The 27,247-nt window shown below is 36.9% G+C and overlaps 3 protein-coding genes and 1 long non-coding RNA gene across 8 annotated transcripts; 2 read left to right on the top strand and 2 right to left on the bottom strand.

Moving 5' to 3' along the window:
- Positions 1-4,218: 4,218 nt before the first annotated feature.
- Positions 4,219-5,601, top strand: LOC125205047 (MLP-like protein 423). The gene is made up of 3 exons (XM_048103845.1): positions 4,219-4,441; positions 4,534-4,811; positions 5,101-5,601. The coding sequence occupies exons 1-3, from the start codon at positions 4,255-4,257 to the stop codon at positions 5,305-5,307; spliced, it is 672 nt and encodes a 223-aa protein (XP_047959802.1). The 5' UTR covers positions 4,219-4,254; the 3' UTR covers positions 5,308-5,601.
- Positions 5,602-17,261: 11,660 nt separating this feature from the next.
- On the top strand, positions 17,262-18,210 carry LOC125207842 (MLP-like protein 423). Its single transcript, XM_048107344.1, has 2 exons — positions 17,262-17,467; positions 17,560-18,210. The coding sequence occupies exons 1-2, from the start codon at positions 17,281-17,283 to the stop codon at positions 17,841-17,843; spliced, it is 471 nt and encodes a 156-aa protein (XP_047963301.1). The 5' UTR covers positions 17,262-17,280; the 3' UTR covers positions 17,844-18,210.
- Positions 18,211-18,433: 223 nt separating this feature from the next.
- LOC125208574 (WAT1-related protein At1g70260-like) lies at positions 18,434-22,352 on the bottom strand. The gene is made up of 7 exons (XM_048108218.1): positions 21,992-22,352; positions 21,819-21,881; positions 21,623-21,739; positions 19,647-19,893; positions 19,350-19,508; positions 19,126-19,277; positions 18,434-18,872 (listed from the first exon to the last, which is right to left on the bottom strand). Exons 1-7 carry the CDS (start codon positions 22,198-22,200, stop codon positions 18,716-18,718), a joined length of 1,104 nt encoding a protein of 367 aa, XP_047964175.1. The 5' UTR covers positions 22,201-22,352; the 3' UTR covers positions 18,434-18,715.
- Positions 22,353-23,730: 1,378 nt separating this feature from the next.
- On the bottom strand, positions 23,731-26,983 carry LOC125203449. 5 transcript variants are annotated; one of them, XR_007173373.1, is made up of 4 exons: positions 26,933-26,983; positions 25,622-26,417; positions 25,164-25,353; positions 23,731-24,311 (listed from the first exon to the last, which is right to left on the bottom strand). It is a non-coding gene; the product is annotated as an uncharacterized LOC125203449 (long non-coding RNA). The 5 variants fall into 5 exon arrangements; XR_007173375.1 differs by having other exon boundaries at positions 25,622-25,846; positions 26,933-26,974; XR_007173376.1 differs by lacking the exon at positions 26,933-26,983 and having other exon boundaries at positions 25,523-26,915.
- Between the last annotated feature and the right edge of the window lie 264 nt (positions 26,984-27,247).

Raw genomic sequence — 27,247 nt, forward strand, 5'->3', positions numbered from 1 at the left:
GCCACACACTTAATAGTAATGCCTATCGTTTCCTAGTCCATAAGTCAGTTGTGCCTGGCGTGGCTGAAGGAACAACGATTGAGTCAAGGAATGCTATATTCTTTGAGAATGTTTACCCTTGCAAGTGGCAGGAGGATCGTTCTAGTGAAAGAATAATGGATGAATCCACTAGCTCTAATCCTCCAAAAAGGACGAGGTCAAGTCCTAAGGATGTAGAACCAAGACGTGGTAAAAGAGTTAAAATTGCTAAAACATTTGGTCCCGACTTCATAACTTTTATGTTGGATGACGAACCAAAGTCATTGGTAGAAGCACTGTCTAGCCCAGATGTACCATTCTGGCAAGAAGCAATCAATAGCGAAATTGAATCAATTATGAGAAATAACACATGGGTGTTAGTAGACTTGCCAGAAGATTGTAAGACCTTAGAGTGCAAGTAGATCCTGAGAAGGAAATATAAAACTGATGGTACTATTGAAAAGTACAAGGCTCGTCTAGTTGTGAAAGGCTTTAAGCAGCAAGAAGGATATGACTTCTTCGACACATTTTTACCCGTTACGAGAATCACTTCCATTCAGGTGCTTCTTGCGATTGCTGCTTTGCACAATCTTGAAATTCACCAAATGGATGTGAAAACTGCATTTCTGAATGGTGAATTGGAGGAAGAAATTTATATGGAGCAACCTGAAGGGTTTGTAGTACCTGGCCAAGAAAGGAAGGTATGCAAGCTAGTGAGGTCTCTATATGGATTAAAACAAGCACATTTGCTATGTCACTTGAACTTTGACAATGTGATGTTGTCAAATGGGTTCACTATCAACGAGTGTGATAAGTGTGTATACATTAAGAACACAAATAATGGGTTCGTTATTGTGTATCTTTATGTGGATGATATGTTGATTATGGGAAACAATAGTGCCATTATCAACGAGACCAAAAATGTGTTGAACAGAAATTTCAACATGAAAGACAGGTCTAGCTGATGTGATTCTCGGAATCAAGATTAAAAGGAATCATGAGGGAATTGCACTGACACAATCTCATTACATTGAGAAAGTGCTTAAAAAGTTTCACTCCTTTGACTGTGAGCCAGCTAAGACTCCATTGGAACCCAACGTGCATTTGAGTAAGCACACGGGTGAGCCTGTAGCTCAAGAAGAATATGCAAGGATCATAGGGAATTTGATATTTATCACAAACTGCACCCGGCCAGATCTTGAAGTATACTCTTAACTTTGAGCTACAGTACACAAACTATCCCCAAGCACTTGAAGGGTCCTGTGATGCGAATTGGATCTCTGATTCAAAAGACTCATTTTCGACGAGTGGGTATGTGTTCACTGTGGGGGGTGGAGCTGTTTCGTGGAAGTCAACGAAGCAGACGTGTATAGCTCGATCCACCATGGAATCTGAGTTTATCGCTTTAGACAAAGCAGGGGAAGAAGCGGAGTGATTTAGAAACTTCCTAGAAGATATCCCATGTTGGAATAAGCCAGTGTCGGCAATAGTGATACACTGTGATAGCCAAGCGACTATAGGGAGAGCACATAGTGGCTTATACAATGGTAAGTCTCGACATATTCATCGACGACATAATACCGTGAGGCAATTGATCACAAGTGGTGTTATCGCAGTTGACTATGTAAGGTCAGTGGATAACTTAGCAGATCCGTTAATGAAAAGTTTGAACCGTGATCAAATGCATAAATTGCTAAAAGGAATGGGAGTGAAAACCACATTTTAAAAGATGATTATAGTGGTAACCCAACCATACGATTGGAGGTCCTATGGGCTTGGTTCAATGGGAAAACAAAGCTATATGACTCTAGCTGTAACACTCGTAAAAAAAATTTTAATCTTCGCCCATTCTTTAGAAATCATTGAGTGTTGTAACCTACATGTGATAAGAGGCTAATTTTTGACTTTTAATGATTCTTAGAAACCTCGAGGAGGTGGGTATTGCAGGATACCTGGAAAAGAATTACCTATGTAAGTGAAGAAGTGTGGGCCACTTCAACATGTGAATCACTTATGAATCCAAAGTGGTGTTCCATGGCCAGTAAAGGACACAAACGTGAGAACTGATGAGTTTGTAAATAGTATTGTGTCAATATTATTGTCTCGGTATACACCAAGGAGGATGGCCTTTCATCTTAGGTAACCCCCAAATGCATTAAGAGAAAATCTTGATTGCAAGGCCTTTCAAGTGCTTTCTCTTGCCTATAAATAGGCTTGATCTTGGAGTGGAGAATACACCACAACATACACTCTCTACTTTCTCTAGCTCTCCACATCATAGTGTGCATTCATAGAAGCATTGCATAGCTTGATTCTCGGAACTCCATCAAGTTCGCCGGTGCCTAGCGGGTTTGAGGTGCTTCTACACGCTAGGAGGAAGTCGTTTTATCTTTGGGGGCAATACGCCATTCCGTGAGCACTAGCCGGGGCGTAATTTATTTTGCGGGAAGAGGGCTTCCCTTGTCTCGACTTAGTTTGATTTGTTTTATTATTTTCGTTGTAATTTTCATTCCATGTTTTCTTCCTTCGATTGTAATAGTTATAGTACCGCCTGTACACGGCGAATTTTATCCCATTATTTCTAACAAGCGGCTGCTCGGCTGAATGGCGATGACGAAAGCCGAGTTGGAGTGACGAAGATAGATGAGAGACTGAGAGGCCGAGGGAATCATCAGACTTGGTAGAGCTGAGCGACGGAGACGGCGGGAGTGAAGGCAGATGGAATTGGATGACAGAAGAAGGAACTGGACATCTTTTCAAATGCCATTTTTGGAATTTACGTAATAAGAAAAAGAGAGATAAGTATGGCCCCTTTTACTTATTTAATATATATGGCCATGATTTCAAGCAATATTGATAAATAGTAGTATGAGATGGAGTTATATTTACAGATGTCAATGAGTTAAGTAGGAGACTTAGGCCGCTTGTTTATTTGAGTTGGCTGGAATTTGAATACAAGAATGACGAGAGATCGGACGGAGTCAATAGAAGGATGAATACGATGTGCTAATATAACAGGTATTTTAGAAATTCCTAAGAGAGACCGAAGGTAAGATTTGCACATGCATGCATTGTGAAATTAAATTATTTTCTTAAAGTCTAATTTTTGAATATTATGTTCTTTTAAAAAGGGTGATTTTTGCATGCTATTTGAGAACATAAAGGATTGACAAGTGAAGGATTTAAGAGAACAAGGTGAGCTTTCTTTTTAAATAAGGGCAATGCCCTAAGTATAATTTTATGTGAAAATGATATGTACATTTTTCATGCCGTGTTTTGTTTTATTCTATGGAACCTATATGATGTAACTTTTGCCATCTATGGATAATCGAATTCGGGTCTGACTAGGGAGTGAGTCCCTACTCAGGCTAGTTTATACCAATGGGGATCGTGAGCGGTCTTTTGGATCGGCCGGTCTAGTGACTTGGAATGTGGCTACATTCATTGTCATCAATGGATCAGATATGGTAGACATCTATGGGGAAATGACTGCCTAGTTGAATTTTACAATGTAAATGATTTTAGTGTCTCGGGCATTTTGTTAAACCCCGAGGGCACTCAATGGTGGCATGATAAATTACTTTTTATAAAATATTTTCGGCATGAGTCCACTGAGTGGACCAAGTACTCAGCCCTTCATTTGTTTTAAAAAAATGTGCAAGCTGAGCTGTGACGAGCGCGGTGGGTGTTGAGCAGAGCTGGTGAAGATTTGTGTTTGCTTTTAAATATTCCGAATATATTATGTCTTCATACATAATATTATTCTTCTCTCGGATGCTTCCGTTGAATGTTGTTTCTTCGAGTTCATGTATTGTTGAGATATTATTCCTTTGAGCTATTCCCATTTATTTTGAGCTATGGTTAGGTTTTGTTGTTTTCCCCCTTCTTCCCCACTTCTTTAACCCTCCCCTGGTCGCGATCAGCCATGTTTTCTATCCTTAGAAAATGCGGGCGTGACAGGGAGACTCTCGACCTTAATCCGCAAACCCGGTCGAGCACAATTAGTCGGATTCGGCCAAAAACGGATTCGGAACACCTTTATATGATCAAACAAAAATAAATTAAGTTGGCAGCACTAGAGATAGGTTAGACAGCTCTAACCTAACAATTCCTATAAATAATAGTACTAGTAAATAAAACTATCTATCTACTTTTCATCAATTCCCAAACTCGATCATTGGACTATATATAAATGTTTCTACATGACCAACAAACATCACATTAAGCATTGCAACAATGGCTACTAACAAGGTTAAGATAGAAATTGAGTTGAAAACCTCTTCAGAAAAGCTATGGAAAAACCTAAAAGAATTCATCACACTCTTTCTCAAAGCAATGTCTGATGCAATCGAAACGGTCGATGTGATCGAGGGCGATGGAAGATTGGTCGGAACAGTCTATGTGTCTACTTCGAAGCCCACAAGTATATAAAAAGGCTCCACTCTATTAGTTCACTTATTTTGTAACTAATTAACCTATCAACGACGTCGTTTATTTGATTTCTTCTATATGTAGAGATGATCCCCGTGGGTTCGATCAACAAGGAGAGGCTTGAAATTGTGGACAATGAGAAGAAGATATGGGGTTATAGTATTCTGGAAGGCGATATCTTGGAATATTACAAGAATTTCAAGGCGGTAATAAATGTTGGCAGCAACCCAAAAAGTGATGGTGCTTTGGTTAAATATGCAGCCGAGTTTAACAAGGCAAATGAAAATGTCGTTGTTGATCTTGATGTCTACAAGGCTTTTGTTGTTAAAGTTTACATGGCTGTTGATGCTTATCTTCTAAAGGTATGTTTTATTAAGCATCTATTGTTGATATATAGTTTATGTTGGTATTTTTTTTCTTATGTCTCATTGATTATGTGACCAGAATCACCAATTTTACAATCAAACTCTATTCTATAGCTTTTTAATTCCTCTCTTTGAATTAATGAGGGAGAAAAAAAATCAGACTTAAATTTTGTAAGTTTGGTGATTCGGTCATAAAGTTATGAGATTTAAGAGAGAAAAAAATTAAATTACAAATCGTCAAAGTAGATTACATATCTCAATATAGGTGTTTATGATTGTGGTGTAGGCCGTCACTCCATATATGTATTGCTTTACTAATAATAATGATGATGATGATGATGATGATGATGATGATGATGATGATGATGATGGTGATGGTGATGGTGATGGTGATGGTGATGGTGATGGTGATGGTGATGATGGTGATGGTGGTGGTGATGATGATGATGATGATGATGATGATGATGATGATGATGATATAATAGTAGTATGAAATAACTTTTCAACTCACATTGATTTAGTATATTATTCAAAAGTACAATAGTCGATCTGATTTGCTACAATAGCTCTATATACAACTTTGGATTGAAAAATTAATTTCAAGCACCACAACAAGACTTGCAATATGATATTATGCACATACAAAACAATAAAAAAGGATTTCATATAAAATTTTGGAGGATCCTATAAAACTAATCCTTCTTAATCCAATCACAAAAAGTTATGTGAAATTTAATTCACAAATAAAGGAAAAGAAAAAATCTTCATCTTCTTTATCTCATACTTCGCCGGAATATTTATCTTGAAGAAGAGGGAACTTCTCGGGCATTGATGAGTCATTGTGACCATCATCCAACCGCTGTGCTTCACCCTCTTTAATCTCTCCCTATAAAAAGATGTAATAGCTTATCGGGCTCAATACATCCATGGTTTTAGTGGGTTTATTATACTAACAGGGCTAATAATGTGCAAAAGAGTGACAATTTTGAGTGTCCAGGAGCCAGAAAACGATGAAGTAAACAGTGTAGGGTCAACCGGATCAACTCAAGAAAGGGAGTAAAAAAAGCATGGAAAAGAGATGAGTTGATCCATTGAAGTGGCCGAACTGATCCAGTGGAATCTTCCATCTGCAATGATGAGTCTTAGGAGAGAGAAAGAGCAAAGGCCATTCTAGAAGGAGCAGAAATGTCAAAGGCAAAATAGGCTTAACCTAGAGATTTGAGCCCAACATGTGCTCTATAAATATAAAGAGATTGCATGGATTAAGGATTCCGCTCCCTTTGTCACCACTCACCATTTTCGATAACTCAAGTTTTAGCTTAGTCACGGAGTAGTTTAGTAGCTGCCGAGGAGTCACCATTCCACTTTCAAGCTCTCAGCTCTTCTTCCTCACCAAGGGAGACGAGGCCAGATCCGTGAAGAAATCCTTTTAGCTCATTATCTGTGTAGTCTTTTGAGGATTTTGAACAATTTACTTTATGTTATTTTCATCGCTTTCGTAGTTCTTAAGTTTAATCATGTTCTTCTCTTAGTCGCTACTTAGTTTAGTTCATATCGCTTTAGATTTGCGCAAGAATTCTGTTCCTTTGTTTTTACCGAAGATCTTGAATGAAATGGAGTTTTTGATGCAAGTTTGGTTAGATCAAGTGTTTTAAGTATTGATTGCTTTTGTTACCTTCGGATCTGCTCTTTTACTGCTTTCCCGTAGGTAGATTTACGTTTATGTTCTTTAACTTGCATGATTTACTTTCATTTAGCTTAGATCTGCTTTAGTTGAGTGCAATTCTCATGGATCTCTGTTACTTTGCTTTGTTTTCATGTTTCACGTTGATGCTCTGTTTTGATTTAAGTTTATGCTTTCCGTTCAGTAGCTTAGATTAGACGTAGAAGGTAGTTAGTTGCAACCGCCGTCGTCGTCACCTCTTCCTTTATTGTCAGCTTTTCCGAGAGTGCGCGCGGATGTGTCAGTGATCCCGCATACTTTTATTCTTTGCCGTTTTTGGTTTAGTTGATCCATTCAAGTCCCTAGTTTAGAAGATGTGTTCACTCTAGTTTAGTCCAAAACCCCCACAATTAAAGCGTGGCCGCAGCCGACCCTTTCCAAATGTCTCGTTCTGTCACGCCCGCATTTTCTAAGGATAGAAAACACGGTGAATCGCAACTAGGGGAGGGTTAAAGAAGCGGGGAAGAAAGGGGAAAAAGACACAACTCGACCAAAGCTCGAAATAATAGTTATAGCTTGAATAAAATCAGAGTATCTCAACAATCAACAACTCAAAAGAATATTATCTCAACAATACAAGAACTCAAAAGAAAGACAATAACTCAGCGGAAGCATTTCGAGAGTAGAATACTGCTATGTATGAAGACACAACATATTCTGGACATTTGATAAACATTCTCCACTTTTATGCTCAACACCCACCACGCTCGTCACAGCTCAACCTGCACATTTTTTAAAACAAATGCAGGGCTGAGTACTTGATGCACTCAGTGGACTCATGCCGAAAACATTTTTATAAAAAATTGTTTAACATTCCATTAACGAGTGGCCTCGGGGTTTTAACTTTGAAAGGGCCCGAGTCACTAAAACATTTCACCAACATCATCAGCACCATCAACCTCAACATCATCAACATCACCATACCATATCTGAACTACATGACATGGAATGTGGCCACATTCCAAGTCACTAGACCGGCCAACTCAAAGAGATAGCGCACGATCTACTGGGTGTACACCGGCCTGAGTAGGGACTTACTCCCTAGTCAGACCCGAATTCGTTAACCATACATGGCAAAAGCCACTTCAGATAGGTCCCACGGCATCACAAAAAGAAAATATGGCATGACAAACATATCTCCCAATCTTCCATCATTTCAAAAATAACATGCTTAGGACATAGTTCTTATTTAAAAAGAAAGCCCACCTCATTTGCTTATCTCCTCAAAACAACTTTCCGTTCCGATCTCAAAAGATGTGCACAAAATTTACCCTTTTCAAAAGAACATAGAATGCTAAAATTAGACTTTGCAAAAAGAAAATATATTTAAAATAGTGCATGCGTTCTACATGGAGTTCATTTAATCCTCGCTCATCCTTAGCATAAATTTGTGAAGCTCTCGTATTTTAGTTAGAAGGGAGGTTTAATTAATTTCGTTAAACAGCCTAGCGATCAAACAACCTGCCCAACTCACTTCAAGAGCTAAGCTCGCTGCCCAAAAAGCTATACTAGATCATCAATATATATATTAAATCCTTAGCCCAACAAACTACACCAGCCCAACACTTGCAAATATAAATTATGTCTAAGACTAATTCCCTTTGCCCTCATTTCAAATCCATACTGCTTGAGAGTAATAAAATAAATATTCTTATCAAACGAGCTCGAAAATCTAAAAGAGAACTCATCCACTCCATTTCCATGTGCTCAACAATGAATTAGATGCTCCAGCAATCCATTAAATTAGCCCCATTCCTAGAGGAAAGGAATGCTCGATCAATGCATATCTCCATTTTCTCTCAGTTCTCAATTACTACTTCTCTCCTCTACTGCTTCTCCCTCAACCTCAATAGCAAATGCCAAAACAGGAGTCGCCCATTTGAAATTTCAAAATCAGAAACTCCAATCCCTCTCTTCTCTCTTCACTTTCTTGCGTAAAATCATGGGATCCCAAATTCATATCACACTATTTCTCTTTCTCTCTCCTCGCCGGTATTTCACTCCTCTTCTCTCCAGACGGTTCAACGACGTCTGCTCTGTTCATTTCCGTGGCGATTCAGTGCTGCCCTGCACTCGCCGAGCCACCGCCATTTGCTGTTCCAAAATCAGAGAAACCCAACTATGTCTCCCTCTTCTAGATATCTCTCATCCTCTTCCATCTCGGCCTCTCAAAGGAAGTTCGCCGCTGCTTTGAATTTTCCCGCAGCGCCGTCGTTCACACGCCGCCGTCTCCTTCCTTGCTCCCGTCACCGTCGCTGGTTGGGCCTGCTCGGAAGTCTGCCGCTGCCTCTGTCTCCTTCATCCTCTCTCCTTCTTCCTTCCACAATTCAAAAACTGCCTCTATCTTCATCTCTCAAATTCTCAAAGCAGCTTTATCTCTCTCTCCCTCTCTCAATGTCCCTCGCCGCTGCCACTTTCGATTCGCATCCCAACCACCGACTTCTCCGTTCAGCATCAAGCTCGCTCTGTCTTCAATTTGAGACCACCGTGCTCCAGCCCGGTCTCAAGATTGCTGCCGTCTCATCAGACTCTCCTTCTCAATCAGTTTCAGCACAGGGTGCCGTCAATCCGTTCGTTGTTCGGTTGCTGCAAATTTCCGTTGCCTAGACTCCGCTGCTCGTCGAGCAGCCTAGCAGTGCTGCCGCCTTCCCGATAAATTCTGCTCTGTCGGTGCCGCTCGATTTTCGTGAATTCCAACGATGCTTGCTGCACTGATGAAAGTATATGTTGTATTGATTTCTCTTCTTTTGCAGCTACCAATTCCAGAAACAAAGTAAACGCATTTCTTCTCTTCTTTTTGCTCTTGGTTTGTCAATTATGATGTGCATAACTGAACTGAGTAATGGTAAGCGTACATATAGGCTGAGGTTGTTTCAGTATTTGGCAGTGATTTGTGAGTGTATAAAATAATTCGGTTTCCTCTTTTCCCGGTAACAAAATAAAAGTGGGGGAAGAACGTGATGCTGATCAGATTGATCTTATTTGTGCTATAGATACAAAATTGGGCTCAACAGACATATTGATAAATGGATTGGGCTCTTAAACAAAATAATTTCTCAACAAAAGAATTTGGGCTTCCAAAGAGAGATGTTAATTTATTTGTAAACTTTGAGACTTGGTACACCATCTACAAAATCTAAAATTTCTTTCTATCTTCAATAAAACACATTCGTTTCTTCATTCGGGTTGCATCGTCAAAAAAAAAAAATGATCACCTAATTGAGTCCTTCAAATGTAAAAAGAACTCGAGCTATTGAATAAAAATTTTGGCTACACAATCGACATTGTTGCGAGAACAGCTAAGAAACTAGAAAAAAAAGTCGGGGTGTTACACGTTCTCAACTCCACCCGCATCCATCTCTGAGGGATTCGACCCTTACTTCCCTTTGCTAGCTTAATAGTGTAGTGGGGTTTAGGTTTTGAACAATCTCTTCGTCTTTGTTCACACACAACGATCGTGGAAGTCGCTCAGCTTGAACAGGTCCTCTAACTTGATCAGGCTACGTGCTTTAAAATTTACTTGTGAAAAGAGAAAAAAAAAATAGTTTTCAATAGCCTATACCACACACGAATGCTCCCATCATGCTACATTAGTTACCACAATTTCAATTATTTCCCTCAATAGACAAATAAATAATCATCCTCCATTTACCGTCTTAGGCCATTTATTAAGATTAAATTTTTTTTTTAATCCTCTGATATGCATTAAGACTTTAAATTTTTGTTCATTTATTGATAAAAAAAAATTGTCAAAAACAAAAGAAATCATGAAAAGGTGATGATTTTTTATTTGACGTACCGATATATAGTTAATTCATTTTAAATTAAATTGGATCGAGAAATGTACCTCCCAATATGAAAAGTGTCCGCAAAGAGCAAACAACCGAAGGTACTTGCATACGGAATTCCAAATGGTTTGAATGCGGGCACAAAATAAGTGCCCTTCCATCTTGTGCACCAAATCAATACTTTTGTACGTATCAAATTGCTGAAAATTTCCTATATATGTAATTTAAACAAATTATAATTAGTGTCCACTAAAAAACAAAATTTGTGATTTTATAAATAAATTTACCTTGAGCACTGTCACACCTCAACTCTTATGACATATGCACTTACTATATATAAATTTTAAATATTAAATAAATTAACCCACGCTTCAAGTACATAAAACGCACATATTATACCATTTCAAAACCCACTATTTATCAAGTACATATTTCAAACATTCTAAACTGTAGTGGGACTCTCTCACCACTCTATATGTTATACATTTATCTACATGCAAAAATGATGAGGAGGAGAAGATTGCCAAAAATGCGTCAGCCGCCGACCCTGATAACATGTGGAGTTCCTACGACCCATGTCAATAAAAAACTTCACTGATATTTTATTCCTGAAAATTATTAGTGGTTTATATGAGCCACAACTCAGTGTATATAAACCTTACCTTTAATTCCACATCCCAGATATCAAACACATTCTTTAACCAATATATATAACAATAACCAACAAATATTAGAAACAATTTAATGTAGATATGCATATGCCACTTTGTTCAGTTTATTATTCTGTGACAAATCAAGTCTGCCATCTGCCCGGGATTCCATTGTATCTGACCCGAAGGTCTCATTGCCATTGTACATATATAAATGACCCGAAGGTCCATTGTCATTGTATATGTGACCCGTAGATCTCATTGCCATTGTATACATATATATGACCTGGAGGTCCATTGCCATTGTATATAAGATCCGTAGGTAATTGCCATTGTATATGACCCGTAGGTCCATTGCCATTGATATCAGACCCAGGGCATGACTGTCACAGATCCTTTGTAATCCAATGATTCAAATAATTCCAAAACCATGTGCAAACATATCAATTGCACTAATCACATATTTCTATCATATAATCATTTCACATATCCATACCATATTCCACCATTTATATCAAATAACACATAATTATATCAGAGTCACATCATACAATCAAATTATTCACTTTATTTAACACCTAGCAAAGAAGCACATAACACGTGTAAAATTAAAAGTGTGATTTATACTAAGTAGTTTAATTGAATTCCAGGTTCCACTAGCTACCTCCTTAATCCTTTTATTTCTTCCGCTAAAATCTTCTGCGGTAATATCTCCATGTATTTCTTCTAACTTCCCCTTCTCCATCATCAACTGCTCTTTCAATTTTTCTTTCTTTCTTTTCTCTGATATTTTCTTTTTCTTAATACTCTATCATTTTCTTTATTTCTGTTTCTTGGAGACAAGTTCTACTGCCTAAAACAAACCTTCCGTCCGTTGTATGCATATATCTATATATATAGATAATACTTTAACATATTAAACTTAGGCTGAAAGATGTTCCAAATGGCAAGAGTGAAATAAGAAGCTGCAAATAGCATGCAGCCAAGAACCAGGTTTTCATGTGGTCCTAAGTATACGAATAGACGCGGCGGCAGCGCCGAAAGAGAAGGGGAGGAGTGGCTCTTGACGGTGGGCCTCCTGTAGAGAGTGATTGAAATTGCGCCGGCGAAAGATCACGAGGTGCCCATTATTCTTGCTTGGGTGCCCGAACTTTTCCAATCGAATTTTATTGTCCTGAAATTTATTTATTAGTAATATATTAGTATAAAGTGATAAAAGTTTTGGATTAAAATAATTTGTAAATTGGCTCACTTTTATAGAAATGGAAACCTACTTCATCTATATCTATATCTATACTACTTAAAAGTGGCATTTTGTTAAAATTACTGCAATAACCTTTTTGGAGGGAAAATGAGAAGCTGATGTGTAATATTTTTTTTTATTGTTATTGTACCTGTTTTAATAAAATTGTGGAGATTCTAAACAAAGAGAGAGATGGAGACAAGTTAGACAGAGAGGGAGGCAAATATGATTGGACAAAAAATTGATGTAATGAAACATTGGCTTCTCAAAGAAAGATTAAACACTTATATTAACAAACCATTGACTAAAGAGTGAATGTGCATTGTTGTGGACTGATTATTTTGATTTTTGATTGTTGATTGCTGCACTGCAGAGCTCTTGGAATCAGGCAATAGCTCCGACGGGTGGCGGCGGCTAGGCAGTGCAGGCGATAGCTCTGATTTCCTCCTGTCATATCCGTCCTTCGCGTCCTCTCAGCCTCCCTAACATGGCATCTCCAGCAGCCACTTCAAAGATCCGATCTATACCGCCGGAGAAGAACATCAGAGGAAAGAGAAAGAGAGCTGACGCCGGCGACGCGGCTGTTCAAGAAAAAGGAATGCAGGCGCTTCGGGAGAGCAGGAAGCGGGGGAGGCGGTGCAGAAATTGTGGCACACGTTCATTGGCAGCAGGAGTTCCTCCGGTAACTGATCAGGGAGATGAGGGCTGCTAACTCTGACCTCGTTCATAACAACAATCGTGCTTTTATCCCAGCGAACAGGGAGCCTGGATGCATAAAAACAACATTAATATTTTGCGAAGAAACAGGTTGATAGGAAAAGTAGAAGAGTGTGATAGGCGCGAAGTTGATGGTGATTATATGACAAAAGGGTGCCAAGGTACGATCTCGCAGGTTGTGTTTGCAGAGATCAACATGGACTATATAAGGGGGAAGTGTGCACATGTCCGTATGTCCAAAGGAAAACAAAGAATACATATCTGTAATAGAATTTCATTTGATTTCTCGAAACCAAACAAAAATCTCTCTAAATGATAAAAATAAGATTTTCTTCTATCAGCAGATACTACAAGTCCGCAAACAGATCCTGGTTGTTTATACTTGGCATAAAGATCAGAGAAATTCACTCTTCTGCATTCAATCAGCCGGATTTGAGTGAACCGCAAGAAGATTCATCTATAGTTTACAGACCAGAGCTGATTTCATCCAGAATTTCTCATTATACCCTCACCACCCCAGAAAATACATAATTAGAATCCTAGAAAATAAAAAAATATATAATTAAAATCCTACAAATTAAAAATTACACACGTAGAAGACTAGTCCTCTATCCCCAATTGCCTCTTGAGATCCCGGATCATTCCCTCATGTGTTGCAAGTTGCTCCAGAGTCATCTTAGATGTATCGTTCATATAGAGTTGACCCAAGAGGGCCCACAACGAGTTGTTCGGGGGTGGAGGAGGCACAAAGTGAGCGTGAGCGGGAGCGGGGGTGGGGGCGGATGGAGTCGGGGCGCGACGGCCCTTCTTCTTTCCTTGCGGCCGGCGGGAACTGCTCCGGCCAGCGTCGGGGCTACCCAAGTTAGTTCCGGCAAGTTGGGTAGCCACATCATCGGAGGCGCCATCGGATAGGGCTACCGACCTCGACCGTTTGCTAAAGGAACTGGAGGAGTATGCTACTATGCCGCCCTTATACTTCGGATGAAGGCGCCCCTCCTACCAACAAGCGAGGTACTTGAACGCTTTGAACTCCAAGCTTTGGTAGGTCGCCAAGGCGGCACTGATGATGTCGAGCTCGCTCTCGCTCTTGCCGCTCCCCGCCGCCCGCTCTTCCTGTTGGAAGTACCCTTGGAACTTACCAATTGCCTCGTTGCATCTAAAGATGCAATTGTGCATCATACTATCATTGCGATAGATGGTTCCCCTGGCCGGGTTTCATTGTAAAGAAGAGTGATGCGCCACCAATACGTTTCTCCGGATTGGTTCGTGCCAACGTCCCAATCTTCGGAGACTGCCAAGTAGGCTTTGAACATCGCCATCATCTCACCCGGAGTGTACGGGGTGCGGGTGCCACGAGTAGGAGGAGTAGGAGTAGGAATAGAAGTAGGAGTTGGAGTAGAGTTGCTGCTCCCTCCCGATCCGGGTTCGGGTGCCCACCCGAACCCGGAGGCATTTTGGTCGTCCACCGGGTAAGGGCGGTAGCCACCCGCAACTTGCGAACCTTGGGTTTGAGGAGGGGCCATAAATTGCGTTTCCGGACTAGGGAATGAGTCGGAGTTGAACCAATCGTAGTTCCAACCGCGATTGCCGGAGGGGTGATCGCCGGAGCCGGACATTGTGTAGTGTAGTGTGGTAGGAATTTAGATGAGCGAATATGAGAAAAAAGATGAGAGAATGTAGATGATAGAATAGATGAGAATATGATTTTTTTTTTTGTTGAAGTAGGGGTATTTATAGATGAAAATGTGAATTTTGGGGAAAAAAATTGATAAATAAATTAAAAGTGGGTAGAAAACGGATATAATTTTTTGGGAAGTGGGAAAATATTTTTTTTTATTTAAAAACTTTTTTAAAAATTAATTTCAAATTTAAAAAAAATTAAAAAATTTGAATATGCCAACGGCTATGTCGTTGGCGAATCAAAGAGCGGCACGGACGTACTCTTAGCTAAGAGCAGCGTCGTGCCACTGGCACGGATGGACGGCTTGCAGCGGCGGACGAGCTCGTCCTTACCGTTGGCACGGACGGATGGACGCCGTTTTCAACATCGTTGCGGATGCTCTAAACGTTGTAGCGACACTATAGTTAATGTTAATGGGAATATTTGTAACATCAAATAACAAACAACGATAAGAATAAAATACAACTCAATTTTTAATATTCTTCTCCTTCGTTTAATAATAAGGGTTTGAATGATTATTGATTAAATTAAAGAATGCTTATTGACCATTATTCAAGTTGTCTCACGCTCAACTATTCCACTTAAAAATTCGAGACGTTTAAATAAAAATAGAAAGTTCGAAATATCGCATGTTTTAATGCACAATTGATCACTATAACATTTATTTTCATCTAAAGCTGGTTAGTCACTCCAGGTCCAAGGTCGTCGATTTGAGTGGTGGTGTAATCGGCGGGAGTAGAGAGTGATAGACAATAATGGTGGTGTATTCGGTAATATTGGAGGGTCTTGCTCACTCCATATGTAAAATGGTTAAGACCGTCGAAGATTCACTAATTATCAAGACTTTGTTTGGTCAAACACTAAGAGATGGTCAGTCTCTAGAAAATAATATACCAAGTACAAAATAATAACTCAATTATAAGCACAAGGTACAAAGAAACCTTAGCTACTGATATGCTCGCGCTTTTGCTCATGTTTAGAGACGACATTTGATTGTAATTGTTTATATTTGGCCAAGAATCCACATGATTATATCATGTTCTCTACTATTTCGGTATTTTGACTGTTTAGTTTGAGATGTGTAGAAAAAAATAAGCTTAAATAGGTGAAAAACGAGTGAGAAGATGTACAAGACGAAATGGAATACAGAAGAGTCCCAACGACTCGCTGAATGTATACTCAGGGACTCGTCGGGAAAGTTAACTATCTCGCGATTACTTTAACTAGAACCTTGACAGATACAAACCCAATCACCTACACATTTAATTTTATTTTATTTCTCAATCAATTTAATTTCAACTAAACATTATATTCAAAATTATAAAAAGGAAATTAATTTTAAAAATAATATTAAATTATTAAACATTAAATTAAAATAACAATCGAAATTACATAATTGAAATAGTATGAATAAATATTTTGGGAGACAAGAATGAGTGAGGGATAGTTTTTCTAAAATTAAAAAAAAAAAAAGGAGGATGAATGAGTTATTTATAAATGATTTATGGATGAACTAGAAGTTAAAAAATAAATTAAAAAGTAAAAAAGGAGATAATAGAATGACAATATTTGAGGAAGTGTTAAAATTTCATTTTTTATAATTTTTTCGATTATTTTTGTTTTTTTGTTTAAATCAAAAATCAAAATTCCCAATGGTCAAAACGATGCCTACTGGGGGGCAGTGGGACTGCCACGTCACCCCAGACACGTGTCCCGCTAGATCGGGATAGGTCCTCTGCGGAGGGCGGCCCTCTACGACGAACTCACTACAACAACATCCATCGGTGACCCGAGATCACCATTGCGGATGCTCTTACACTCAGGCGATTTATCACTAAACGAAGTCGTTTTGAGTTGTCAATATTGCCACAATTATACTATAAAACATTTAAGACTGCGTACTATAATGGATAGAGAGAGTGAAATGGATGTGATTTGGAAAGTTCGGTGTGGTATGCCTTTAGGGTAGGGGAGAAGTTTCTAGAAGCGTTGAATGAGAAAGTTGGTTTGTGTTTGAGAGGATGGAGGAGGATAGGATTAGGATTAGGCCAAGAGAGAGTTAATTTGGAGTTTTGGATGTCATCTCTATTAATTATCTTACCAAATCAACTAGAGTTGTAGTGTAGCTGGTAGTGTAGAGCTGTGGTCAGTGGCGGATCTAGGAGGCGGCGGTCGCCTCCTCCGTGCGACTAATTTTCTCTTATCCGACGTAAAATTATCATGTCCACCCCCTCCGTTTGCCCCGACGTCGCCCCAAAAATAAAAAAATTGTCATTTTCGCCTAAACCAACCTACTAATATATATTTCGCCCCCTCCATTTATGAATCCTGGATCTGCCACAGCCTGTGTGACTTGAGGTCATAGGTTCAAACCCCGCCATCCGCTGAGAAACTCTCGGCCTTAATCTGTAAACCTGGTCGAGCACGATTAGTCGGATTCCGCCAAAAACGGATTCGAAACAGCTATATATGATCAAACAAAAAAAAATTAAGTTGTCAGCACTAGAGATAGCTTAGAGCTGTCTAACCTAACAATTAATAAATAGTACTACTAGAAAATAAAACAATCTACCTATTTTTCATCAATTCCCAAACTCGATTATTGGCCTATATATAGATGTTTTTACATGAACACAAACATCACACTAATTAAGCATTGCAACAATGGCTACTCACAAGTTTGAGATAGACATTGAGTTGAAAACCTCTCCAGAAAAGCTATGGAAAAACCTAAAAGAATTCATCACACTCTTTCCCAAAGCCATGCCCGATGCAATCGAAAGGATCGATGTGATCGAGGGCGATGGAAGATCGGTCGGAACAGTGTATTTGTCTACTCCGAAGGCCACAGGTATATAAAAAGGCTCCACTCTATTAGTTCACTTATTTTGTAACTAATTACCCTATCAACTACGTCGTTTATTTGATATCCTCTATATGTAGAGATGGTCCCCGTGGTTTCGACCATCAAGGAGAGGATTGATATTGTTGACGACGAGAAGAAGATACTGGGTTATAGTATTTTGGAAGGTGATATCTTGGAATATTACAAGAATTTCAAGGTGGTAGTATATGTTGGCAGCAGCCCTAAAAGTGATGGTGCTTTGGTTAAATATACAGGTGAGTTTAACAAGGCAAATGAAAATGTGGTTGTTAATCTTGATATCTACAAGGCTTTTGTGGTTAAACTTTACATGGATGTTGATGCTTATCTTCTCAAGGCATGATTTCTTCAAGATTAAGGTTGAGCATCTATCGTTGATATATAATATAATTATGTTGGTATTCTTTTTTTCTTATGTCTCATTGATTATGTGACCAGAATCACCAATTTTACAATCAAACTCTAGTCTATAGCTTTTTAATTCCTCCTCTTTGAATTAATGAGGGAGAAAAATATAGACTTTAATTTTGTGAGTTTGGTGGTCCGGTCATAAGTTATGATATTTAAGAGAAATAAAATTAAATAAAAAATTGCCAATGTAGATTACATATCTCAATATAGATGTTTTTTGATTGTGGTGTAGCCCATGACTCCATATATGTATTGCTTTACTAAAATAAAGGAAATAGTAATAATTTGTGTTTGACAAACCTTGTTGTTGTGTTACAAGAATTTTCTGAAAATAATGTAAAAGTAGTGGACAATCTTGCAGTATTTGTTTGAACATTTATTTGTCATGTTTTTCTATCGCTCATATCTGAATATAATAATAATAATAATAATAATAATAATAATAATAATAATAATAATAATAATAATAATAATAATAATAATAATAATGATAATAATAATAATAATAATAATAACAACAACTTTGCAACTCACAATGATTTAGTATATTATTCAAAAGTACAATAGTCGATCTGATTTGCTACAAACAATAGCTCTATATACAACTTGTGATTGAAAATTAATTTCAAGCACTACAACAAGACTTACGATATGATATTATACACATACAAAACAATACAAAAGGATTTCATATAAAAATATGGAGGATCCTAAAAAACTAATCCTTCTCAATCCAATCACAGAAAGTTATGTGAAAATTAATTCACAAATAAAGGAAAAGAAAAAATCTTCATCTTCATAATCTCATACTTCGCCGGAATCTTTATCGTGAAGAAGAGGGACCTTCTCGGCCGTTGATGAGCCATTGCGACTATCATCCAACCGCTGTGCTTCATTCTCTTTGATCTCTCCCCATAAAACGGTGTAATACCCCATACCACACAGGAATGCTCCAATCATGCTACATTAATTAGTTACCACAATTTCAATTACCTCCCCCAATTAAATTGCATTATACAGTCTTACGCCATTTATTAAGATTTTTAAAAAAAAATGAATCCTTTGATATGCATTAAGACTTTAAAATTTTGTTCATTTATTGATAAAAAATGTCAAAAACAAAAGAAATAATGAAAAGGTGATGATTTTTTATTTGACATACCGATATACTCGTATATAGTTAATTCATTATAAAATTGGATCGAGAAACGTACCTCCCAATATGGAAAGTGTCCGCAAAGAGCAAACAACCGAAGGTACTTGCATACGGAATTCCAAATGGTTTGAATGCGGGCACAAAATAAGGGCCCTTCCATCTCGTGCACCATATCAATACTTTTGTACGTATCAAACTGCTGAAAATTGCCTATGTAATTTAAACAAATTATAATTAGTGTCCACTAAAAAACAAAATTTGTGATTTTATAAATAAATTTACCGTGAGCACGATGACTAAGAGTTCAAAATTGAGCTCGAGCCTCCACGCACTAGGATTTTTCTCGAAGAAAAGGGCAACCACAGCTGATTGCATCGTCCCAAATAAGCTATAAAAAGAGATTATTTTCATAACGTTGGAGCACATTTTCACTGTTCCCACCTGACTCAAAAATAGAATAACAATGCAAATAAAAAGAATATTCAATATCTGTTTTTAGACCATATATATTTAATAAAATACAAATTAATATTCCAATAATTTTGTAGTAAGTAATTATTAGTGGAAGATTTTTGGTACCTGAAGGATGTTCCAAATGGCAAGAGTGAAAGAAGAAGCTGCAAATAGCAAGCAGCCAAGAACCCAGTTTTCATGTGGTGCTAAGAACACGAATAGGCGCGGCGGCGCGGCCGACAGAGAAGGGGAGGAGTGGCTTCTGATGGTGGGCCCCCTATAGAGAGTGACTGAAATTGCTCCGGCGAAAGATATCAAGGTGCCTATTACTCTTGCTTGGCTGCCTGACCTTTTCCAATCGAATTTTATCGTCCTGAAATTTATTTACAAATATTTATTAGTATAAAGTGATCAATCAATGAAAAGTTTTGGATTAAAATAATTTGTAAATTGGCCTCTTTAATAGAAATGGAAACCTACTTCACATTTAGTAAACGTTGAAGTCAAGAAAGCAGATTGATAAGGAGCCGGATTTAATTGATGACATAAAATAAGCTTCCAAGAATAGTTCATATAAGTCTAGAAAAAGGATAACTGGCCCTTTTAATATGGAAACAATATACAATATCAAATCATTTATAATTATATTTTAATTAATTAATTTTTTAATTCTTACATCCACTCCACACACGCACTCACCGACACCATACAAATTTATTAACTTAGTCAAACAACCTTTTCTGAATCCATGATTGTATAGTAGCCTAATTTTAGTAAGATAAATTTTTCATAAAAATAATTGGTCGAGTTATATAACTTCTTAAAAGAAAGAGGATATGTCCCCTTTTTTTTTAACTAGACGTGAACCAAACAAAATAGACAACAGATAAACCTGAGGGTTTTACCATGTACTACTATACTGGAATAATAATACATGAATCGTCAAGCATCAATAAATTACGTGAAAAATATCCAACTCATACATTGAAATTATTAATAGAGGCAGGCGTAGTGAAAGTGACAACAAATCAAATAGCGTTACAATTCAGATCACATATTTATGTTGAGTATAATAAATCTAGAAAAAAATAATGACTAGAAAAAGTTAAGAAAACAAAAGCATCCACAACCAAGATAGATATAGATTTTTCAACTTGCAATCAAAATATGTGGACCCTTTGGAAATCAATTAGTCTTTAGTAGTATTATTCAACTAGTGGCTCCTAATTACAGAAAGCCCAAAAACAGTAGAATATTGGAATTGTGGTAAAATAAAAAATTTTCTATTTCGCATTATTAGGACGTGCCGATGTTCGAAATAGGACCGTCAATATATGGTAGCTGTGTACTATTAATTTATTTAAAAATAAATAGAAAATCCAAGATCCAATAGATACGAGTGGACCAGATTCCAACCTAACATGGCCCAAGAATTTATGTGTGGCACACACTTAATTTGGACAATTGGAATAAAAAACTGATTCCCTCTTGTGCTTCTAGTTACTCTACAGATTCCAATTCTTTTTATTAGATGGAAAATAATATACACAAAAACTTAGTAATTGGTTAAAAAACTTAATAGGTATGAGTTTATAAAAAATAACTGTATAACTAGAAATCAACTCTCAACCATTAGACAGAAATGGAAGGATGCGATTAAAACACGAAAGTCATTTTAAGACCATTTTAGTTCATATATACAAGGGGCCGGGTATGAACCCATAAAACGATATAAAACTGACCTATCTTGGAGTATTTAAAAATAACCTCCATGTTTAATTACTTGATTATGCATTAAGATCTGGTTATTTTTCTAACACTATCTGATGATCAATTTATATATACAATTAACAAAAATAATAAACGTCGAATATAAGCGCGTATACGTATATTTCATTTCAAGCATAGAGAATCAATGAATGAATCATTGATGATTTGGTTGGACTTAAACTTTTTGAGTCATATCATGTTAGCTGGCTACATATATTTGGTGCAAGTGGGATGACTAAGATAACAATAACTAAACTCTTAAATTATTATAATATAAAAAAATCAAGAATCTCAAGTTTATAATTTGAGAGAGAGAGAAGAATCAAGAGAACCTGAGGATGATTCCTAGAATGAAAGAGAAAGCAGGAATCTGGTTTGCCATTCCACATGCCACTATTGGAGAACTGTAACTCAATCCAACAAATGCTAGATTCTGAGCTATAGTTATCCTGCAAATTACACCAATAAATATTATTACAGAAAATTTCTGAGATTTTGATAATCACAATCACAAGAAAGAAAACAAACCCTATCAAACCAAGCAAGAACACTCGCACCATAAACTTCAAGGTAAATACCGCATCTTCCGATCTACCAAAAGAAAAAAATCATAACATCAGTATATCGTGACACGGTCTTTAATTAATGTCGCAATTACAAAAGAAGTCATATTTGTTGGTGTGAACATGAAAAATAGAAACCTTTCTCTTTGATAGAAGAAGCAATAAGGGAGTAGGAGAATTGATCCAAGAATATTTGTGTAGACTACAAACACAAAAGGGCTCATTCCTCTAGCCATGGCCGTGCTAGCCATTATCGTCAATCCTATAATCGAACCCTCCACCAACACCATAGCGGCACAGGGAGCCGCCTCCACCATAGCCGCCTTCACGCTTCCGTTGCCGCCCATCTCTCTCTCTTCTAGATAGTTTTGTGATTAATTTTGGTCTCTTTTGATCTCTTCCTGTATATTTATTATTGAAAATTTGGTGATTCTAATGATAGGATGGGAGAGAAGAAAAAATGGAGCGTAACCTTTCAAGAAAGTGTGAAGCTACTTATAGTGGACTAAGCAACTCGGGTGCTGCCCCATGCATACTAAGGGAAGACCATATATTCACATTTTATTTATATTTTTAATAAATGCTATACATTTATATTTATATGATGTGTTATAAGTCATAAATATATTGTATGTGTGGCCCACTAGGGTAGTTTTTATGTTAAGTACAAATAGGGTTTGTTCGTATATACATACATAAACGTCATTATTAGTAAAAATATCTTTTTTTTTTAATATGTAAATATACTTATTAAAAAAAAGATATTTTCATGAATAATGACGTTAGAGCAATCTGATGTTCAACCTCGTGGTTTATATTAATTGAGGCCCCACCATCAACCATAATTAATACTAAGGGTCCCTCTAATTATGATTATGTGTCTCACAAATCGCAACTTCCTACTGTTAATTAATTTCAACCATGTATGGGTAATCTAGTGTCTAATTAAATAACTAAGTACGCAATCGCAATTTGTTTCTGCCTCTTGATTGGTAATCTGATTGTTTAGTTTATAAAATTCTTGAGACTTAATTAGTGCTGATTAATTAATTAGTTAATTAGTCTTATGCCCTTTTGTTTTGTTTTGCATCAGCGGAATTGGTTCCTGTCACGTCCTTGGCTGGCGATCGGGATTAGTAAGTACGTGGATTTGTGTTTAATTTAATGTTTTTTTGATGATCTAATCTTTTGTCTCTTTTCTTGGAATCCTTTTATAATAAGTACTGTAGATAGAACGGGGAGAATATTTTAATTATTGAAGAAAAGTTTGATCATGTTTGGTAAATTACGTCAAGTATTATTATACTCCACATTATATCCTCATTAGTCACTCTCTTTAGACTTATAATAAGCGAAGTAAGCTCAATTTTGTCTAGAATTTAAAATTTCAAGATACGTGAGAACGCACGTATAAGTATTCCATTTAGGTAATTTATTAATTTGTCTGTCAAAATAAGATGTAGTTCTTATCATTTTTATCAGGTAGAATCAAATTATAATACACACACACTTCTCTAATTACTAAAATGATCATTGAAAACTGAAAAGTGTGTAATAGAAAAATCTAAACTTTTGTAAAACAAATTAAAGCTCTTCGTCTAATATAAGTGTAGAGTACAATTTTAGAGTATTTTAAAATGTTTTCTAATTTTGCTTTCATTCAACCAATTTATGTCACATATGTCATCCAATAATACACTGGTCAAATATTCAATAATAGTGAAAACTGTATAAAAATTGAACAATTAAATGTACTCCAATTCTCTGGCATTCTTCAACAAAGCTCACCACACTAAATCAAGCCATTACAAGACATCTCTTGCAGTGAAAAATCAAAAAACAAAACACCATCTGTCAAAGAGAACAGTCAAAACAACTAAGAAAAATGCCCCAGGCAATATCAATACATATTTCAGAGGATGGAAAATCCAATTATGCATTACACACATTTGAAGTGATAAACTTCTCATCACCAACAATGCTCAACTTTTACAGTCATAGGTAGTAACATATGCATGTGTAAAATTCAGCAGTAGTTTCTGTGCTGTATTTTACAAAATAAGAATAATATACAACATTTGAATCCATTCAAAACTTAGAATTTGAAGGTCATGCCTCCCATGTTTAGACAATGTCTCACTATTCTGACTTCTTCCACCTGCAGCCAAGACTGGTCAGCTATTCACCAAAAATAGTCATATTGTATAAAACAGGATGCAGCTCATGCACGAGTGTCAACGGATAATAAAGAGAAAGAATGAGTGAGATTTGACATTGTACAAGAAAAAAACATATAGTATAGGATGAGGAGGCATGTACACTTCATGTGTGTGAAAGGATAGGAAGGAAGATACTTGTCAAACATGTCTCCTCCTTCAAAGAGACGTCGATCCTCTCCAGCATTAGACTGTTGACCTCTACAAGAAAGGCCAGAAAATGGATATGGCTTCCGCGGTGCCTAAAAGAACAACTTCATCTTCAACTCAAAATTCCAGAGGCCAAACTTTGAAGCTAAATTTCTTCATATATTCTAACCATATTGTATCCTATATTCCTATCTCCAGGATATAACACTGATTTCACTGTCTTAGTGATGGCATTGACAAGGATAAAAGTCGAATTAAATTATATACCACGCACTGATGATGTTAAGAGTAGAGGATAATTGTGACATCTAATGTTAATGTATCAGAGATTTTCTTGAGCTCAATTTTAAAAAATATCACAATAATAACAAGGAAACTATGATAATAGAGGATTAAGTAATGTAGAGAACAATAGAAACAGTACGAAATATGCTGTGTAATCATCATCATGAATTGTTGTAACCAGAAAAAAATTTATCAACTTGTCTCAGAAACAAACTTTGTTTTTCCATTTACTACATAATTATAAATTCTGGTCATTCTATGTTTTGCCTAAGCTTGCAGACATAAAAATATACAAAGAACATTGTTGACCTTTCGATTCCTACAAAGTATATGCAAAGAATTCTTGCTAGAAGTTACTATCATAGGTCTTGGGTCATCATTCCTTGAGCCAATATGACTGACTTTTTCAGATGATAATAAGTTATGCGCTAAGCGTCAACAGTTCTTTTTAGCATCTATTGAACATTTATCAGCAACAGTTAGTTTATTTGTAGCGCAAAGTCAAATAAAAGAGCCAGGAAAAATAAATAAATTTAAGAAAATAGATAGGAATATGATCTTTGAGCAGCATAGTGAGGCGGGAGTTGAATAGACGTAGTAGCTCTTGAACCTAGAAAATGAATTTTTATTGACTTCCATCTCAAAAGAAAGCGACAAACCTCCGTATATTAGCAAGTGAATGGCGTCATGCTCTTGTCTAATGACACAGTCTGCTCATCCTCAATGGGAGCATTCACACTAATGGTTGCAGAAAGTCGGTTGTTGCTGTTCTCAATCACCTTAACTTCTTTTGCCTTTCCCCACATCACTGAGTACAACCCGACAACGATATTAACTGACCCTAGCAAACTGCACAAAATTCAAATCTATGAACAAAAACAAATACCATAAGAATAATAACAGCTATAAAAGAATCCAAGCTTTTGTGCAAACTCAAAATTTTAGTCATCGCTATGACATAATTAGTGACAGAAATAACTCATTTTCAATTGAATAACTTCAAACAAAGTGAACGCACCCCACCTTCCAAGATACAGAATATCTCCCAAGAAGATAATACCAATAACAGCAGATATCATGAACCCTAACGGATGAAACATTGGAATGAAAAGGGAACCTTTTTTGTGCAGGCACCATGCAGTTACACTTGGAATGCAGAGCCATTTACTCCCTATGAAGAAGCGAGGTTGCGCAAATTATACAGCCAAATATGGATAAGGTGATTTTCCAAACATAGTTTTCAACATAACAAACTGGTTTTGATCCAACCATTGTCTAGCATTGAGATAGAAGTTCAGTATCAACTGTGACTTTCGATATGAAACAGCTCATCTATCACCTACTGAATACAGAACAACAATCAGTCAGGTTCATGGTTGCAACCGTCAAGCACTAAGGTCTCAATCAGAGATCACAGATTCAAATGTGGACAGAATGGCAGCAGAGAAGCAGTAAAGGAATACTATAACCAGCTCTGCTGGGTATTTCTAGAGAATCGACAATTGCAAAATGAATATAAATATGAAAAGATTCCATTCCTAACTTGTCTGGTTTCTCTTCATTTCTATAAGTGGAGTTATATCTGTCCAATTATGCAGGCTGAAGCAACGACACAGTTTTCAGCAAGGAATAACCCTCCTAAAATCCAACTTGACTGCTACTACACCAATATACTCATAATGCAACTTAGGAGACAACAGATTAGTCAGGCTCTCGGGGCCTTTGTAGAGAGTGACAACAAAGGCACCAGAAATGAAGACCAGCGTTCCTAATAATTTTGAATTCCTACAGTTTAGCACTGCCATTTGAAAGTTGAAACACCGCACAATCAAAGTTTAAGAAATTGCCATTTCCTTCTTATGAAAGAGAAGCCACTGATCAATTTAAGCACGACATTTGGCATAATCAAGAGCCTGAAAACAACAGCAAACACGAAGGTAAATCCGGGAATGAGATTAAGCATGGCTGATAAAAATTCAGCAAAACTGTAACTGATTACAGTGTGTCCAGTCAGCTGAACAAAACAACTAGACATTTTTATTATAAAACACAACAAATAAACACAAATCAAGATTTTTCCTCAAATCCAACTTAATCAAAATTAAATACAACCCTAAACTAGAATCTCAATCCACATCAAGAAATAACACACAATGTCATCTGAAAACAGAGATATGCAAAACCAAAAGCCTCATTACAACATCATTCTTTCCCAATTGGATGGACTCATGGAAGTCTTGAACTAGAATCTCTCTCTGCATGCATCTATTTTGAAGAAAATCTATCAAAGATACAATCTTTACTTCATAAATTAATTCATTGTCAGTTATTTCAAATTAAGGCGAATAAGGGATCAATAAACTTGCGCAATAGCTCCTAAAGATACCCACAGAAAATCAAGAATGTCAGCGGCGGGCGATTCGCTAACCTGCAAAAAAATCCCTTTTTCACCCAGCCCTGAATAAAAGAACTGAGCCATCCGCATCCTTGTCTCTTAATCGTCTCAATACCGTCTCATCTCGTCACTATTTATAGACCCTAATGTACTTTTCACCCCATCTCTTAACTAAGAAAGAGACAACACTTGCACCCCCCCATCTTTTAACCATCTCATCTATTAACTATTCATTCAATTTCATTTTTTATTTTTATTTCAAACAAATTCAATTAATAAAAACGCACTTTATTAAATAAAAGAAAATTATAATTTAAAATCCTAAAAAAATTGAAAAACACGTAATTA

This window comes from Salvia hispanica, chromosome 2 (genome assembly GCF_023119035.1).
Source record: "Salvia hispanica cultivar TCC Black 2014 chromosome 2, UniMelb_Shisp_WGS_1.0, whole genome shotgun sequence".
Classification (NCBI taxonomy): Eukaryota; Viridiplantae; Streptophyta; class Magnoliopsida; order Lamiales; family Lamiaceae; genus Salvia; species Salvia hispanica.